The following is a 17,127-nucleotide window of genomic DNA, read 5'->3' as shown; positions in this document are numbered from 1 at the left end:
TCAGTGTCTTGCCCAAGGACACTTCGACATGTGGACTGCAAGCATCAAGATTCGAACCTCCAACCTTCTGGTTGAGAGACGACTGCTCTACCCACTGAATCACAGTTGCCCCAATGAATTTGTAGTGTGTGAGACACCCCATCTGTCCCATTATCTTAGTTAACATATTTAATTACACAGCAGTATAACAACATGCAAGTACACAACACAATTGTACGACAAGTCTTGGGCAGTAATAGAAAAGCTAGGACCAAAAAAAAAAAAAAAAAAACTTTTTCACCCTGTTTTTTCCATTGCTGTTTTTGTCATTTTTCAGACAAGAGTTTCTTTGACTGTTTAGGAACATGTTAACTTTGTTCCAGAGCTTTGAAAAGTCTGTCTTTGTTAAATCTATTCAAAAGCAATACTTTGCACAAACGAGATAAGTTTACAGCTTCTCTCTTAAGTGGAGCTTTAATGTCAAACGAAAGTTGGTTTAGAGAATCGGCTCATAGTTCCTGAGGAGATAGTCAACACTAACCTCAGACCAGATCTTGTGTTGTGGTCAGAAGCACAGTGGACTGTCTATTTTGTCAAGCTTACAGTTCCCTGGGAGGATGCTGTAGATACAGTTTATGAGAGGAAGAAATTGAAATACACAGAATTAACCATGGAGGCAGAGGAGTGTGACTGAAAAGGTAAAGTTCGCTCAGTGGAGGTTGGTTGTAGGGGATTTGTAGACAAGTCGGCTGTCTCCCTGCTAGGTGAGTTAGGTATATAAGGGCAGAGCCTAAAACAGGTAATTAGGAATCTAGCTGAGTGCAGCAAGGTCCAGTGAGTGGCTTTGGAGCAGAAGAAAGGTGTGTGAATTGGGTAAAAATAGGTATATGATTTATAAATGCTAACATATGTGAGGATTATGCCTGTTGAACAGAGGTAAACTATCATAAGAGGACAGGCTTAGCAAAAGTGCCTACTTCCTGGTGTTGGCATGAGCAAGCTAACATGAGGGCACAGAGGAAGTTTGGCTTGCTGGAATGAATATTAACACAGGGTGGTGCCGTATGAAAGGAAGCCGAAGTGTGGCTAGTTATCTGGCGAGCTATTTGAAGTGTTTGGTGGCTACATCAGCGGTTATTAAATATTTGCTAGTGCCTGTTTGGTAACAGTTGAATTAGCCTGAGTAGATGAAGGGTTGTGTTGGGTGTGTGGGTGCAGCCAAAGAGGTGAGGGTGGTTCTGGGATGGTGGAACACACTGTTGAGCCTTCTCAATGAAACAAGTTAATGACGAGGTGCCCACCTGATGACCCTGTAGACTTGCCTTCACTCCTACACCCACACAGAACTTGTGTTGGTGATAATACATCTCTCAACCGGAAGGTCAGAGGTTTGAATCTCTGTGCCTGCAGTCCACATATCAAAGTGTCCTCAGGCAAGACACTGAACCCCCAAGTTGCCCCCGATGGTTAGAACCATCGGTTGAGTTGGTGCCACAGATGGCTGCCTTGGTTCTGTACTGGAAACAAATTCCTTGTGTGTGTGAGACATACTTGGCCAAATAAAGGTGATTATTATCCTAATAGTCTTCTTTTGTTTGACAACCTTGGTAGAACAGTGTCAGTGGTTGGACAACTGAGCAGTCCCAGCTCTCAGAGGTGACTGGCATTACAAGCCAGCTGGGCCAACCACTGCTTAACCTGAGCAAATACAGTGCAGATGCTGTGCCAAGACACATATCTGCTCTTTGCTTGGGTGAGGATAAGGTTCAGAAATATCTTATGTTAAAGGTAAGTTCGGTCTGGAAAATGGTGTTGATTATTATGGGGCTCTGAAGATTTATGATAGCATGGCCTGACACCCCCCTCTTTGGGGCCAAATAATGGGTAAACATCATTTAACTCATATACTGAGCTTCCATATGAATGCTCTCCCATTCTCTGGCACATTTAATTGTGTATTAATGACTGCTTTGTTTAAGAATCATTCCAAAACAACAACAAAAAAATCTTCAAGATTTATTATAGTGATTCCTACCAAACACACTAACCTGGAAAAGTAAGGACTGCTGTCCAGTCTCTGGGTCCCTCTGTTTGGTTACTATAAAGACAAAAAATAAAAAATAAAAAAACAACAACACATGGGGCATATATAAAAATACAATAATTCTGGAGTGAAACCACAACATTAATTAAATGAATGCACTGGTACATAACTACACAGCCTACCTTTGTATCCTGGTCGACCAATTTTGACAAACTTCTTGACCTCAACTTTCACTTTCGCTGGAGCTGGCTGAGCAGGAGCATCTTTTGCCTCTTTGGCAGCTCTCCGTGCTCTGAAATAAACCACAAGGTTAATGAACAAAGTGGAAACATAAAGTCAAATAAGTTTCTCAATTGTGGATCTGTGGTGATAAACCATAAATCAGTCACACTAAACACAACAAACTCTATGCACCTGTTTCCTTGTGCAGTTATGTGTAAATCTGGTTTGGTTCTTTGATTAAACTACTGTTCAGCTGAACACCCGCACATTTTGACAGAACAATACCTCTGTCCTCAGCATGCAGCCGTGTACTGAACATGTGAAAATGACAGTTTCACTGAACCAAGGGATAAAAAGTAAAGCAACAGCCCATGTGTTTCCATGTGTGATGTGCTAGTTTCAACACAAGATGTGGACTTACAAGTTGGTCTGATGTTTCTTTCCTTGTGTGTGAGCCAAGTAGCTGCCCTGTAATGCAAAGGAGATTAGTTTACAATTTTTCTCTTCAGCTACTCAGATGAAATGCCTCCAAGTTGACATTTAACACAATCTAGTTTCATTGTTTATCCTCACCTCATTGTTGTGAAGGGTTAGGCAAAGCTTGCACTCATAGGAGCCTAAATGATTTTTCATAAAATATGGATCTTTGTTAATGTCAATTGTCTCCAGGGCCAGCTGACGCAACCGCTCCCTTCTGTCACGGTTACTCTCAGAGGCAGACGCCACGCCACCGCTACCCGTCTTCCCTCCAGCTCGATGCTGGAAATCCATCTTTGCAAGATAATGGACTCAAACACGCAGATACACCTGGCCCAGTCTAATCTAGACAGGTATTTAAAGTAGATCCTTCCCAATTATCTGGAGAAAACACATACAAACATGTTGCCAAGGATCAAATCAAATGTATTTATATAACAATTTAAAAACAACATCCAGTTGACCAAAGTACTTTACATAGGCAGAATAATATCACAGTAACCACAATAAAATAAAAAGGATCCGTGTAAAAATAAAACAGCACAATAACACAGACACACAGATGACATACATTCAATAAATTAAAAGGAATGCATCAGGCCCTACTATGTATTAAAAGCCAAGGCAAATAAATATGTTTTAAGCAATGATTTAAAAGTAGTCAGGTCAGTAGCTGACCTAACATTAAAAGGTAGAGTATTCCACAATTTAGGGGCTGCAAACAGTAAAAGCACCGTCACTCCATTATTTATATCTGGCCCTAGGAACCTCTAAAAGAAACTGGCTTGAAGATTTGAGAGACCTTGTAGGTTTGTGCCAGTGCGCTAATTCAGTGAGGTAGGATGGTGCCAAACCATTAAGAGCCTTAAAAGCAAAAATCAGCATCTTAAAATTAATTCTAAAGCGGAGTGGAAGCTAGTGGAGAGAGGCCACTACCGGGATTATATGCTCGAATTTTCTAGTACTGGTCGGAATACGAGCAGCAGCGTTTTGAACCATCTGGAGGCGAGAGAGAGAGGGGACTGGTTAACGTCTAGGCATAGAGCATTGCAAGGATGGGAGCATATAATGATATTACTGTGTTATCATACTACAACCTGTGTGTCAGCATTACAGCATTAGCTTCACAGTGCATTACTTGCAATCCACTTTTTGCTAATATAACACACTATGATTTGAAAGTATGTCTTATACACATGTACACAGTCAATAGTGTGGTTGTAATGTGTTACACTACAGATGCATTCTATTGACTGCTGTCTACAAACCACAGGACGTTCAAGTAGGATGGCATAACGTATCACTAGCTACTGCTACATTATGACAATGCTATAGCTAAGCTAACGGTATAGGCTGTTAGTAGTGAATGGGTTTTCACAAAGGATTGATCAAACTACAAAAATATCCCACTCCGTATACATAATAATAGTATAGGTTAGTTAGAAATTTAAACTAAACTATATGATAGTTTATACATAATTTCTCTGTTCAAAACACTCACCAACTCCGCAGCGTAAGGAAGGATCACGCCGACGTTTATTTTAACGCGCATGCCCAAGTGGATTCTTCATTGGTTTTTAAGCAACTTCAGAAACATCGCCACCTGCTGGACTGGAGTGGGTGCCAGTCCATACTCCATGGGCCAGAGCGACTTTCCTAACAAAGCGATAATAGACCACATTTTTCCCGAGATTCCAACCAAGGGGTAGGTCCCCTCATATGGTAACTAGATAAATCGGAGACACTGTAAGAAGATTAATGGGAGAGGAAAAAACAAAAACAAATGCTCAGATTCACCGTTTTGTGTTGTTTGGACATTAATTCAATCCTTGATTTTTTACTGTAAAATTTTGGTTAATCAATTATTAATAGGACTATCCGCAAGAGAGGAAGTCACTCTAGCATGGATGGAACACTGAAAGGGCCTACCTTGCACAGGTCCAGGTGGGCCAGAGTCTCTATATGAAGCGGCTGTAAACATTTCTTTGTAAAAAGCCAACAACAAAATAAACAGAAAAGCTGATGCTTAGCAATCACAAAAAGATACAAAATAACTTAAAAGAAATGAGCGACCAAAATGAGTCGGTGCAGCAAATTATAACCGACAGAGGGCAGCAACGCGCCACTGCAGCGTCCAGTCTGCTCCGCCACTAGTAGTAGCAGAAGAAGGGAGTGTGTCCGGTCACAGTGTGGCGTGAAGTCTAGCGCTGTTTGGCACTACGAATGATCAGATACACACGGGCACACTTCGAGAACACAAGATGATGAAGCAGTAACCTGTATTTCACGGCATAGACCCCACAGTTACAGTTTTGTACTAGTGTTAGCCGACTACGTTGTTATGTTTTCGGTCGGGAAAGCCAGCAATAACGAAAGTGTACGGTGTTGTCACTCTTCAACCTCTTGTGTCTACCTGCGTCAGTGATGCGTTTCAACGAGAAAGAGCTGGTGTCTCTGAGCCGCCAGCCTTCAGAGATGGCAGCAGAAATGGGCATGCGAGGACCTAAGAAAGGAGATGGTAACGTTTATCTCGCCTGTTTCCATTTCTTGCATCCTGTGCAAAAGTTCAGGTGGATGAGCCCCCAACAGAGATAGATAATGTCCATATCACTCATCAGCTGCAGTGACAACTTTGTTTGCTTTTGCACCGTCTGCTCTGAGTTTCATCTCACTTCTCCTTTGTTGTGCAGTTCTAAAGAAGAGGCTAGTGAAACTTGTCGTTAACTTCCTGTTTTACTTCCGGACTGATGAGGAAGAGGTCAGTTGAATCATTATTTGAACACACATCCAAATTGCAGTTATTGTCACAGTATGCTCATTTTGTTACTGTCATATGGTACCTTGTGATGAATTGAAGCATTTTCTAGTAAAGAAAATCCAGATGTGTCAAAATAAAATTTGTATTTGTCAGCCAATTGGAGCTTTGTTGTTGGAGCAGTGTCGAGTACAGAAAGAGGACAACCAGAGCTTTTCCATCGGTGAGCTACAACATCCCCAGTTACATTCACTAACCCACAGTCTGTCACCTACTGACTGCTCTCAAGTTCTTTAAGTCAGAGAAGATGAATGAGAATAAACTAGTCAAACAGCACTGTTATTATAACACTGAACAGCAATAGAGAAATGTATCAAAACAATTACTTATGCCTTTATATTACATCTACTATTTGTGCATTTGCATTATATTTTTTCCATTTAACTGTAACCTATCTGATTGTAGCATATATGGATGAAGCAGAGAGGAAGTATTTGTTCGAGTGCGGCTCTGAAGAGCAGTGTCAGAAGTGGATAGACTCCATTGTCAAGGCCAGGTAAGACCGACTCTTAACAGGCACCCGGATCTACATTTGTTTATCTTTGCAGTAACTGACATTTTACTGTCAGGTTGACAGAAGACTCTTGCCATTGTTTTAACATTGGTAGACTGTAAGCTGCAGTTATTTGGTTTATACTGTAGCGGGTAACAACTTATATACTGAACTCAAGAATGGTTTATCACAAATTTGTTTACTCCAAGCTTTACTGCAGCTGTACTACTTACTGCTTTTGTTTAACCAATGTTTCCCCCGAATGTCACAGCAGTTTGTCATTTCATCTCTTGCAGCTACGAGTTCATGAGAAAGAACCTCATATACTATCGAACTGAAATCCACAGGCTCACAGGCAAGGTGAGACTCTTCACAGCAACTTCTCAGTGCCCTAAATGTCACACAGATGGTGCTTCAATTCAACAAAGAAAACCATAGGGGTTTTGGTACAGTTTTTGCTGCTGAGAGTTACAACAATATAATGGAAATATAAAAGGAATTTTATTTGTGGTGCATAAGTAGACATCCATTCAGATAAGGAGTAAAATGATGCACTTTTTTTTTGTTTTTGTGTCTGTGTGTATTCATTAAACAAGTCATTTAAATATAAATCATGATTCTGATTTAATAACAGTGAATTTGCTCTGTCACACTAAACCTTTTTACAGCCTTTAGTTATCTTTTTTTCCTTTGCAGGACCCCTTGGAGCAGTATGGTATATCAGAAGAAACTCGCTTTCAGGTCACCAATGGGATGCAATTTATGCCAAGAGACACCTCCTCCCTGTAGACCTGCCATTCCAGTGTGCACTCCACACTGGTTTGAAAGCTGTGGCAATACCAGTCACACTCTGCATGTTTAGTTTTTCACTGCTTTGAATGTATTCAGTGTAGCTGTAACTTATATACAGGAGATAGAGCAGGATAACTGAGGCCATGATAAGTGATCATTCTGATTTTATTTTTATCTATTTTATAGATAGTCATTACAGGTAACATGGGTTTGTGGAGAAAACAACAGTCTTATTTTAGTTTAGGGGATTTTAGATGCCATTTTCTGTATTATTTTCAAACTTTGCCTTGATTAATTGTCTGTGCAAAATTGTACTTGTGCTGTGACTTTTTCTGGAATATTACTGTAGTAATACAGTATAAGCATGAGTCTGCAGAACATATGAACATTTGTTGTGAACTGTCCTGACTTGTATGGTATGGTGTCTTTGTTCTGCTCAGTTAAGCCATACATTTTACTCAATTTTTGCTCATCAGAAAGATTTTTAGCTATTCCAGTATGTATTTATCATCTACCCATTTAGAGTGTTTAGTTAAAACAATACTTTTGCACATATTCCTTAATTGATTGAGATTTTAAAAAAACAAACAAACCTTTTCTTAGAATTTTACCTATTTATTTGAACCTACTGTACCTTTTCTGCTGCACTTTGAATCAGATTCTTTTAGTTAAGCTGTTGGACCATGCTGGGAAACCAATCTCTTGGCTTTATTTTTAAAATATCACACTAATGGTGTTTTAAATTGTAACAGTAAAATTTAACTACAGCAGAGTTTCAGCCTAATGTCGTGTCAAAGTTTGCATTTGGCCACAATTCACCATAGGGCATTGCTGTATCCTGCAAATTGGTAAAATATTTGTTTCTGCAGTTGGGAGTGTGAACAGAGAATATACCACTTATTGTGTCTTAATTTTTAATCTTTTGCACATAGAATGTTTTTAGTCTGTTTTTATTTCATGTTGGATTATTTTTTGTCACAGTCATTTCTTTTTTATTTTTAAAATTAATAAAACCAGTTGAAAAATACTATAGGTTCATGTAATGTTCCATTTGTTGACCAAAAATGTAACATCAAAATGTGCAGATTTGAATCAGTCGATAAAATTGAGAAATGTATTAACACTGATAAAAATTTGAAAGATTTAAAAAATTTAATAATGGGTAATTCACACTATACATTTTTTTATTCGTCAGTTGTGTTTTCAGATATAACATGAGCCAAACTGCTGTCACTTGTTTACAGGATTGTGCCTGTCACTTTAGTAGTGAAACGCATTTTCATTATTTAGAATAAACTCGAAGGCCTGCGTGGGAAGATAATACATCTGGGAGGCAGTGAACTCATAAGACCGCACGTTTCCTTGGCAACGCTGACTGTGTGATTCAAAAACAGCAACGTCACATCTTTCCCGTGGTGCTTTGCGAACCCAAATTGAACGCTTGGTAAAAATAAAACATTTGTATTTTGAATGCTCTGTTTTTAAGAGCAAAACGCATAAAAGAAAATATTTCAACTGAAATTGACTCTGTTAAGAAAAGCAGTTTAACGGTGCGTAGCTGGATACGCTTATCGCGACACGGTATGTTTTAATACAAGTGTAGATTGTGAACAAACGATGTTAGCCGAACAGCTAGCGTATTTTAATGGTAGGTCAGCCAAGCTGAACTACCGTTAGCATTAGCAAAGTTCTGTATACCGGATGATTGAGTTAGAATTTTTAAGATTCATTTTAATATTGCAATTACACATCAGCGACAACCACCACAAAGGGTTGTTGTTTCATGGAATCAATAAGCAAAAGCTTGCTGCTAGAATGGATTTCAAGTTATAAGTTGCTAGTTTGTTGCTAGCAGAAGACTGAACCTCCCACAGCTGGTTATGTGCATTGTAACTAATGCCTTTGTCATTTACTAACATATGTTTCCCTCGTTAGTTAATTTAACTAGGATGTAAACTAAACCCGGGGAGTTTAACAGTTGCTTGGTTTGTCTTTGTAATCGTCTCGATTGATTTCAATGCTGTGACTGTAATAGACAGTGTTATTCACTGATCTATCACCACAAATAAATGTCTCCTATGATTATCTAGCTCTCGGAGTGCTACCTGAAGGTTACAGTGAAATGTGTCTAGCCATTATCCAGTTAAATGTGATGTGCATGTTCTGAATGTCTGTTATACTTTCTTTACATGATAACAACTGTGATACATGTAGGCAGCGGAGTTTGGTCATATGATTAGTGTTTAATGGCACGACGTTTTTCCTAATTTCATGACATTTTTTAGACTAAACAACTAGCAAACACATTGAAAAATAAAAATAAGACCAATTGATTGATGGAAAATAATATGCTGCCCTACACAGCAACTTATCTTGTTTATTAGTCATTTATAAACTAAAGGGACCCAACTGCTAAGAGTACAAAAGCAGTTATTTGTTAATGTATGTTTTGCTTCATTATTTGTAGACAACTGGCCTCTTTACAGACCATTAGTCATTAGTAGTATGTAAGATAAAATGAGCAGTAGTGTGCAAGTATCAGTCTGTTAGTCATCTGAGTTGTCCATTTAGAACACTCTAGTATGATTTTATAATTGTGTTAATTCGTCTTATCTTGTTTTCAGGTGTCATGGATCAGGACTATGAGTGCAGGCTGCTCAGGCAGATCAATATCCAAAATGAGAACGCAAGCCCCATAGTAAGTAAATAATAGACACATCTGTATGGTTTATCTATTGTGTCCTTGCACACAAATAAAAAAAAGAAAAGAACATAACCAGTATCATCTAGCCAAAGGTTGCTCATAGAACTAGCATAATTAGACCATTATCTTGACTATACTATGATGATTGCCCCTGCCAAAGAGGATTGTTAGGACAGGATTTAACATGGGGAGAGAGGGTGTTACTCTCCATGTGTTGGAATAATAAATAGTGTAACATGCCAGTCTCGTTCATTTGATGGTGTCACTAGTGTTGAATGAAAACAAGACCTCACCAGCCAAATGACTGCGTTTTGTGAATGTTGCCTCCTGTTGTTAACATGTCAAACAAATGCACCATCTGCCGCTTAAATTGTCATCCTGTTGTGTTATCAAGTTTTGAGTTCACTGTCCAAGGCCTGGTTGTGTTTGGCCTCCAGTCAGAAAATGCTTTTTTGTCCTCGCCTTCCTTGTGTAGAAAGCTGTAGGAGTGGTGCAAGCTCTGACACCCACCAGTTCCCCACTGTCCTCCCCTAGCAAGCATGGCGATCGCTTCATTCCCTCCCGTGCCGGAGCCAATTGGAGTGTCAACTTCCACCGCATCAATGTGAGTCTGCCGCCCTTCCTAACCCCTCACAAAAAAAAGTGGTCACAACATGAAATGTATTATAAATATGCTTCTTTTTTTTAGTTGCTTCTTGATAATTTCAATTTTTCACACAGGAAACTGAAAAGTCACACAATCAAAATAGGAAAACCAAAGATGGCACAACAGACAGCAACAAAGGTAATCAGTCTGCCTTTGTAAAACTGTCTCTTCTACTATGCCAGAGGCAAATGTGCGGCCTCCTTATTCCTGCAGAAATTTAATCTCTAAACTGTTCTTTCTGGCACTTCAGACTTTGTCGGTTTGTAGCTATAGCACACTTCTCTGTTTGGCTGTACATTTTGTGTGAGTCTTGTTCTTTTTTTCAGCTTATTTCAACAGATATCGGTCTCATGCTTTAGTCAGACTTGATAATTCCACCTTCTTTTGTTTACTGAGCCTGGCCACGCTCATGGAAAGTGCAGCTAAGGACAAAAAAAAAAACTAAAAGAAGCTAAGAAATTGCAGAGGGAGCACAGTGTTTGAACATAATCATTTCAGCAGCCTGGTCTGATTCCTCCTCTGTCTCTTCCTCTGCCTTCAGCGGATGGTCTGGCCTACTCTGCTCTCCTGAAGAATGAGCTGTTAGGAGCAGGCATCGAGAAAGTCCAGGACCCTCAGTCAGAAGATCGCCGTCTGCAGCCCTCTACTCCTGCCAAGAGGAGCCTTTTTAGTGTAAACACAGTCAGCTTTAAGTGCATTTATTTTGTGGGGTGTTTTTCCTGCTTAGTAATTATCTTTTTTTGTTTTGTAGTACTCAGTGAGTACTAAGAGAGCTCTGCCAGAAGAGGATGGCAACACAGTCTCTCCATATTCTCTATCACCCGTCAGTAGCAACAGGTAAGACATCATCCCTATGTGACAAAGTGGGTGAGAACATTCCATTTGTCCCCAGTTATTTCATGTACATTTGTCAATTTCTTAAATTATTTAAGTTGAGGTTCAGTTAAGCTGATTTAACTATTTGGTTGTTTAATGAATATTCTTTTGGTACACGGGCATCATGGTGGCACACTTGTAAATAAACCACCTCTTTTGGAACCTGAAAATGTTTTCTGTCTCTGCCTCCTCCTACTTTTTTGCCACCTTGGCCAGGCTTCCCACACCCATTCATCAAATGTTCTGCCTTTCTTCAAGGATAACTGATATCTTGTTCCTTACTAATCTGCATTGTATATTGCAGCCAGAAACTGCTGCGATCGCCAAGAAAACCCACACGCAAAATATCCAAAATTCCATTCAAAGTTTTGGATGCTCCAGAGCTTCAGGATGACTTCTACCTCAACCTAGTGGACTGGTCCTCTCTGAACGTGCTTAGTGTTGGACTGGGAACCTGTGTCTACCTGTGGAGTGCCTGCACCAGCCAGGTGTGTGCGATTTATTAACTGAGTGCACTGAGCAAGGCTAAGGGGCCTTGAGTAGAGGTCTTCAGCTGTGGGTAAAAAGATCTAAGAGTGTATCAGTTATTCTGTTAAATAATGGTTTTAATCACATTAGATCTGTGAAAGATTTCACATGTGGTTTTGTATAATACATATTAACAAAATGTTATGTTACTGAACTGTCTCTTCAATGCCCATGTTAATCTTTTTTTTCCTCTTCATCTCTTTAGGTGACACGTCTGTGTGACCTTTCTGTAGAAGGAGATTCAGTAACATCAGTGGGCTGGTCAGAGAGGGTGAGTTTGGAGCTATTATAGTCTATAAACTTGAATTAATAAACATCCAGGATCTCAGAGCCTGCACACAAAAACTCTAGTCACACTTTTACTGACAGTTACTCAGAGATTCAGCTGGTGCTTGATTTTTAGTAAAGTTTCAAATTGAGCTTTGGTGTCCAGGCTCTTTAAAAACTGTTGTCAGTATAGACTAAATGTATTTATGTGATATTCAAATTGTGCTGTTTATATATATATATATATATTTTAGGGCAACCTGGTGGCAGTGGGGACTCATAAAGCCTATGTACAGATCTGGGATGCAGCAGCAGGGAAGAAGCTATCTGTATTAGAAGGGCACACAGCCAGAGTGGGTGAGTTGAGAGGCTGCAGAGACAGTTGTGGGAGTCATTTTACATCAAGGTGCTTTCAGACAGAAAGCAGCAACGGCACCGCTGCACTCTGAAGCCTATTATTTTCAATGGCTTGTGCTGCGACATAACTGTTTATCTATGGGACATACGATCAAGGTGGACATATGTCAAAGTTCGACTAATTTGAACTTTGACCTCTGTGCACTATGACATAAATCCACGGAGCCAGTAGAAACAAGTCATCCAGCCAGGCATGAAAGACAAAATGGAGGAACAGTGTGTCTGAATTCCCAGAGTTAACATTATATGACCAAATTTACAGTAGTAGAATATAGAGTAGTATATATGTTGATATAGAGCAGGGGTTCTTGATATTGAAATCCTAATATGTGTTCCTAATATTCTGACCCTCATGTATGTAACTGGCAAGGACAAAAATATAGAGACACCACTAAATATACATAGGTGTAGGCCAGTAGAAAACCACCTTTAGCTATGACCTCAGTAATAAACATATCATTGAATTTATACATTTATGACAAGTTTCACCAAAAACTGAAATATTTTCAGCTTCATAAACACAGATGTTAAGGCGGAAGTGTTGCACTGAATTACGTACAATTCCCTGGACCTTATGGAAACAGATTTCCATTTGAATGCATGTCCCATGTGTTTTAACAGTCAGGCAATTTGTTGTAGGTAGGCAGTATGTGTAAATATAGTTCTGTTACATGTTCCCCCAGCAGATTAACAGACCTAATAAAGATTCTTAATTTAGGTAATGATGTAAAGAGGTGTCGTTTTTATACAAAAACTTGTCACATTTTCTCCACTTATGTAAAGGATGAGTTTAAAAGCCAATAGAAGTCAGCTAGTGAAACACAACGTTACGTCTTTGTTGCTGACTGAGGGTCTCGGAGCGAGCTGGGACAACATGAAAACTCCACCTATCTTACTCTGAGCCCTGTGACCAGCACAGCGCAAGTCTGAGCATAGCACGAACTGCTTTTTGTCTGAAAGCCCCTTCACACAGGTGTTTGGCAACATCGCTCATTCACGGTCAGTAAGTCATCTTCCTAACAACCTGCATTTCATTCTCCACTGCCAGGTGCGTTGGCATGGAATGCAGACCAGCTGTCATCTGGGAGCCGTGATCGGGTGATCCTGCAGCGGGATATCAGAGCCCCACCTCTCCAGTCTGAACGCCGTCTCCAAGGACACAGACAGGAAGTCTGCGGCCTCAAGTGGAGCACAGACCACCAGCTGCTAGCTTCAGGTGGAAATGATAACAAGGTATGCAGACAGACATTTTCACCTGTGCTTCTGCCAGCTGCAGGTCCATATCAGGAAAACCTTTTCATAAGACAATTTATTTCTCTTCCTCCTCTCATTTCAACCTACTTTCTGTAGCTGCTTGTATGGAACCATTCGAGCGTCCTCCCAGTGCAGCAGTACACAGAGCACTTGGCTGCAGTGAAGGCCATCGCTTGGTCTCCCCACCAGCACGGCCTACTGGCCTCCGGAGGCGGCACCGCCGATCGCTGCATCCGCTTCTGGAACACTCTGACTGGCCAGCCTCTGCAGTGCACTGACACTGGCTCTCAAGTCTGCAACCTGGCCTGGTCTAAGCACACTAACGAACTGGTGAGTTACCTGAAGTCTGTTATGCCGACAGTCCTGCTGTGAAGTGGATGCAGAAGTAGAACATGCAGATTAGTTCTGCAACTAACAACTATTTTAATGATAGATTAATCTGTCTGTTATTTTTACGATTAATCAAATGTATAAAAAGCATGCAGAAATCTATTTTCCACTTTATAAAAACAAGCCGTTTTTCAAATATTTTCGTATGCCTCACTGACATAGTCACATAGTCACCAGCCCAGCCATCTCATACAGCTTTGTGCCTAGACCAAACTAATCGATAATTCAGTTCGCCAACTATTGTTATCGATTTTATTGATTAGTTGTTGCAACCCTAATGCAGATTGTGCAAGATAGTATAGTAAACTACATTCTGGGGAAATTGCTTGTTTTCTGTCTTACCTCGAGTCAAATGAAAAGTCTCAAATAAAATTATTAGCATACGACCTGCATGAATCATTTGATATGTCCTGGTTTCATAGTAAAGATACCAGTTTTCACACAGTAGTTATTGAACAAAACATTTGGATCTCTTGGTGACTTCATTGCTAGCCAACAAAATGCAGCCTGTAAATAACACATTTTTGGAGCTATGCTGAACATTCCTCTATACTGTAGTGGAATTATCAAGATGCAATTATTGAGCATATCTGACATCATGTAATGTCCTAATCTGGCCATGTGTATATGGTAAATGTTTGCAAAAATATATATTTTTTTCCTGCAGGTCAGCACACACGGTTATTCCCAGAACCAGATCCTGGTGTGGAAGTATCCCTCTCTAACTCAAGTGGCCAAACTTACAGGACATTCCTACAGAGTACTCTACCTGGTCAGTATATTCTGTGTATGTATAGCCCCTTTCAGACATGGTAGCTGAGAATTTGCAAGCCACAGGTAGCTGTGTAGCAGTTGCTTTTTTTGGCATTCATAAATAGAACTGTTGTGCACAAATATTCAGGCAAGGCTTTGTTCTAACATATCAGAACCCAGCTGGGTACAGCCACAGTGTTCACACAATATCCACCATCACAGACAGACACAATAGCAAAAAAAGCAATAACCTTTACTATTTGTCTTGTTAGTAATTTCTTCCTCTGCACAGAGGATGAGCAGTTTTTTTTATTTCCATTTCAAACCAGTTTCCAGCCATTCTGTGTTGGCTCATGCTGCTACCACATCTTCTCTGTACCAGTTCCAAATAAACTTGGGACAAGCCAGTGATGTAAGGATTTTATATTTGTATCCAAAGTTCACTGCCAGCCCTAAATCCACTCCACTAAGAGAGAGAGAGAGCAGAGGTGGTTGAGCGAGCTAGAGGGTGAATGAAGAAAGGCAGCAGCATTAGTAAGAACAAAGTGAATCAGAGAAAATGTTGTGTATTAATAGTTTTTGCCTCCATGCTGGTAAGCAAGAATGAATGAACTGATTAGATTATTTTGATTCTTCACTTAAAATTTCTGGATGTTTTTTAATAATTAAGAAGCTATCTGAGAAATTGGCAACAGCAACACAAGAAGGGAACTAACAAAATGCTACTCTTGCATGCCCCTGATTACACACTGTAAAACTACAGTTTTATTGGGTGCATAATAATGAGTTTATGTGCAGGCCATGTCCCCTGATGGTGAGGCAATTGTGACCGGTGCTGGAGATGAAACGCTTCGGTTTTGGAATGTCTTTAGCAAGATGAGATCCACTAAGGTATTTATTCTTTATTTCTCACTTGCATTTAGGTCTGAGATCATCTTCTTGGCTTTGGTTGGTCTGTTCCATCCATCTGTTACATTCTCCTATCTGTGATGTGTTTATTTCCCTCCTTCTTGTAGGAATCAGTGTCTGTACTGAACCTCTTCACCAGGATCCGGTAGTAAGCACACCTCTGTACTACAAAGGAATAAAGACAGAAAGGGAATTCATCTTTGCATATATCAAGCTATAAATGGGCCCTTTCTTTGAATATTCACCTCAGTAGGCTACAGAGGGCCCCCTCAATGGCCTTCTGTTTTGTTTTGTTTTGTATTTTTTGCCAAGTTGTAGCTGGAGGTGGGAGGAGCAAGAGAGGTGCACAGTGAGTTACAAGAGCAGAGGACATGTGTACAGTGTGCAGTATTCCACTTCCTCAGTCATAAAGCCACTGCTGCCTCCAACAGAACAGTGATCTCTGTGGAACTTTTTAGGGCACTATTTCTCCATGTGATGATGTTCTGTTTACAGACTGACTTTGTGCATACCTGCCAAATATTGAGTTTGTCTTCTTGATTGTCTATTTATTTTACCCCTCCACATTTTTAACATCTCCCTAGTAGTGTGTTTGTTTCAAATGCGGGTAGGTTTCTTTTTTATATATGTGCAGCTGTTGGTCTGATTTGTGGGGTATGTTTGGCTTTATTCAGGTTTGCAGAAAAGTCTGAGCTTGTCTTTTTGCATTAAACTGAGAAGCAATAATGTTTAATGTACACTGATAACAGATTAGATTGTTGTGCCATTTTGAGAGCTGTTGAATGAGAATTGGACGAATGGACCTGTTGACCTTTTTTTAAAACCTGGTATTAAGTTCATTTTATTGTAACACAGTGTTTGCCAACATTGTTTCATAGTCTCAAGAAAATCCTTTCATATCATATGGCATATCTTAGAGGAAAATAACCTTGGTAAATTGCTTACAAAAGTAATCCACATGAAAATTAGAAGATTTTAATGTTAGTGTGTGGAAGCCATTTGTTCATCTTGTTTTCCCATTTTCTTAGATGAAAAATCAGGCAAGAAGAATGAAAACAAAAATACTTGATCAGTGTAGTTTGTAATAGCAGCTAAAACGCTCAGTAAAAACATTTGGGATTAAACCAGATGGTGTAATGTTCAGCTTTGTGCTGTGTTTAAGATATTCAAGCTCGAGGCACTTGACTTCTGCTATTTCAGACCATTTATTTGTTGAGCAGTCTTGCTGTTGTACTATTTTGTTTTTAATCAGAAAATTTTGTGTAATACCATCAACAACATTTTATTTTTTCCAGTCTGAATGTTTAAGTCACATTTAAGTGAATGCTATTTATTTGTGTTGTGAAAGGTTCTTGTACAGTGATGGCATGTTTCTTTACTAATGTTATCTGATGAGCAGTTTCACTGCTAAACCCTAGACATTTCTTTTAATGCCACTTCAAAATCAATACAAAGCTGCCAACTTTAATTACAGAAAGAATGTTGGATATTTCTGAACTGAGAGATAATCAACAATTAAACTACCATATCTTGTACCTTATGTCACTGCTGTTTTATTTTC

At 39.6% G+C, this 17,127-nt stretch overlaps 3 protein-coding genes across 5 annotated transcripts in view; 2 read left to right on the top strand and 1 right to left on the bottom strand.

The window, feature by feature from the left end:
* sf3a2 (splicing factor 3a, subunit 2) overlaps positions 1 to 4,318 on the bottom strand; it is a 7,073-nt gene extending 2,755 nt beyond the window's left edge. The window contains exons 1-5 of the mRNA XM_020615963.1: positions 4,224 to 4,318; positions 2,819 to 3,103; positions 2,667 to 2,713; positions 2,206 to 2,315; positions 2,028 to 2,077 (exon numbers count right to left, since the gene is read on the bottom strand). Coding sequence (XP_020471619.1) covers positions 2,028 to 2,077; positions 2,206 to 2,315; positions 2,667 to 2,713; positions 2,819 to 3,016 — 405 coding nt within the window. The 5' untranslated portion in view covers positions 3,017 to 3,103; positions 4,224 to 4,318. The remainder of the gene's footprint in view (positions 1 to 2,027; positions 2,078 to 2,205; positions 2,316 to 2,666; positions 2,714 to 2,818; positions 3,104 to 4,223) is intronic.
* Positions 4,319 to 4,852: 534 nt separating this feature from the next.
* plekhj1 (pleckstrin homology domain containing, family J member 1) lies at positions 4,853 to 7,590 on the top strand. Its single transcript, XM_020616120.1, has 6 exons — positions 4,853 to 5,240; positions 5,413 to 5,480; positions 5,634 to 5,700; positions 5,943 to 6,033; positions 6,327 to 6,390; positions 6,727 to 7,590. The coding sequence occupies exons 1-6, from the start codon at positions 5,147 to 5,149 to the stop codon at positions 6,817 to 6,819; spliced, it is 477 nt and encodes a 158-aa protein (XP_020471776.1). The 5' UTR covers positions 4,853 to 5,146; the 3' UTR covers positions 6,820 to 7,590.
* A 592-nt stretch (positions 7,591 to 8,182) lies between these two features.
* LOC109969388 (fizzy-related protein homolog) lies at positions 8,183 to 16,292 on the top strand. 3 transcript variants are annotated; one of them, XM_020616230.1, is made up of 14 exons: positions 8,183 to 8,266; positions 9,447 to 9,520; positions 10,002 to 10,130; positions 10,247 to 10,310; positions 10,714 to 10,844; positions 10,924 to 11,009; positions 11,353 to 11,536; positions 11,782 to 11,847; positions 12,098 to 12,200; positions 13,309 to 13,493; positions 13,611 to 13,844; positions 14,572 to 14,676; positions 15,456 to 15,548; positions 15,674 to 16,292. In XM_020616230.1, the coding sequence occupies exons 2-14, from the start codon at positions 9,452 to 9,454 to the stop codon at positions 15,713 to 15,715; spliced, it is 1,491 nt and encodes a 496-aa protein (XP_020471886.1). In that variant the 5' UTR covers positions 8,183 to 8,266; positions 9,447 to 9,451; the 3' UTR covers positions 15,716 to 16,292. The 3 variants fall into 3 exon arrangements, with proteins under 3 accessions (XP_020471886.1, XP_020471885.1, XP_020471884.1); XM_020616229.1 differs by having other exon boundaries at positions 8,225 to 8,372; XM_020616228.1 differs by having other exon boundaries at positions 8,225 to 8,403.
* The last annotated feature ends 835 nt before the right edge of the window (positions 16,293 to 17,127 follow it).

The sequence above is a fragment of the Monopterus albus genome, unplaced genomic scaffold (assembly GCF_001952655.1).
Source record: "Monopterus albus unplaced genomic scaffold, M_albus_1.0 scaffold172.1, whole genome shotgun sequence".
Lineage (NCBI taxonomy): Eukaryota > Metazoa > Chordata > Actinopteri > Synbranchiformes > Synbranchidae > Monopterus > Monopterus albus.
This window is presented reverse-complemented; position numbering and strand designations above follow the sequence as displayed.

Coding starts and splice junctions, on each gene's coding strand:
- plekhj1 (XM_020616120.1), top strand. CDS start 5,147: ATGCGTTTCAACGAGAAAGAGCTGGTGTCTCTGAGCCGCCAGCCTTCA. Junction 5,481..5,633: donor TCCGGACTGATGAGGAAGAG/GTCAGTTGAATC, acceptor TGTATTTGTCAG/CCAATTGGAGCTTTGTTGTT. Junction 6,391..6,726: donor TCCACAGGCTCACAGGCAAG/GTGAGACTCTTC, acceptor TTTCCTTTGCAG/GACCCCTTGGAGCAGTATGG.
- LOC109969388 (XM_020616230.1), top strand. CDS start 9,452: ATGGATCAGGACTATGAGTGCAGGCTGCTCAGGCAGATCAATATCCAA. Junction 10,845..10,923: donor CCAAGAGGAGCCTTTTTAGT/GTAAACACAGTC, acceptor TTTGTTTTGTAG/TACTCAGTGAGTACTAAGAG. Junction 11,537..11,781: donor GGAGTGCCTGCACCAGCCAG/GTGTGTGCGATT, acceptor TCATCTCTTTAG/GTGACACGTCTGTGTGACCT.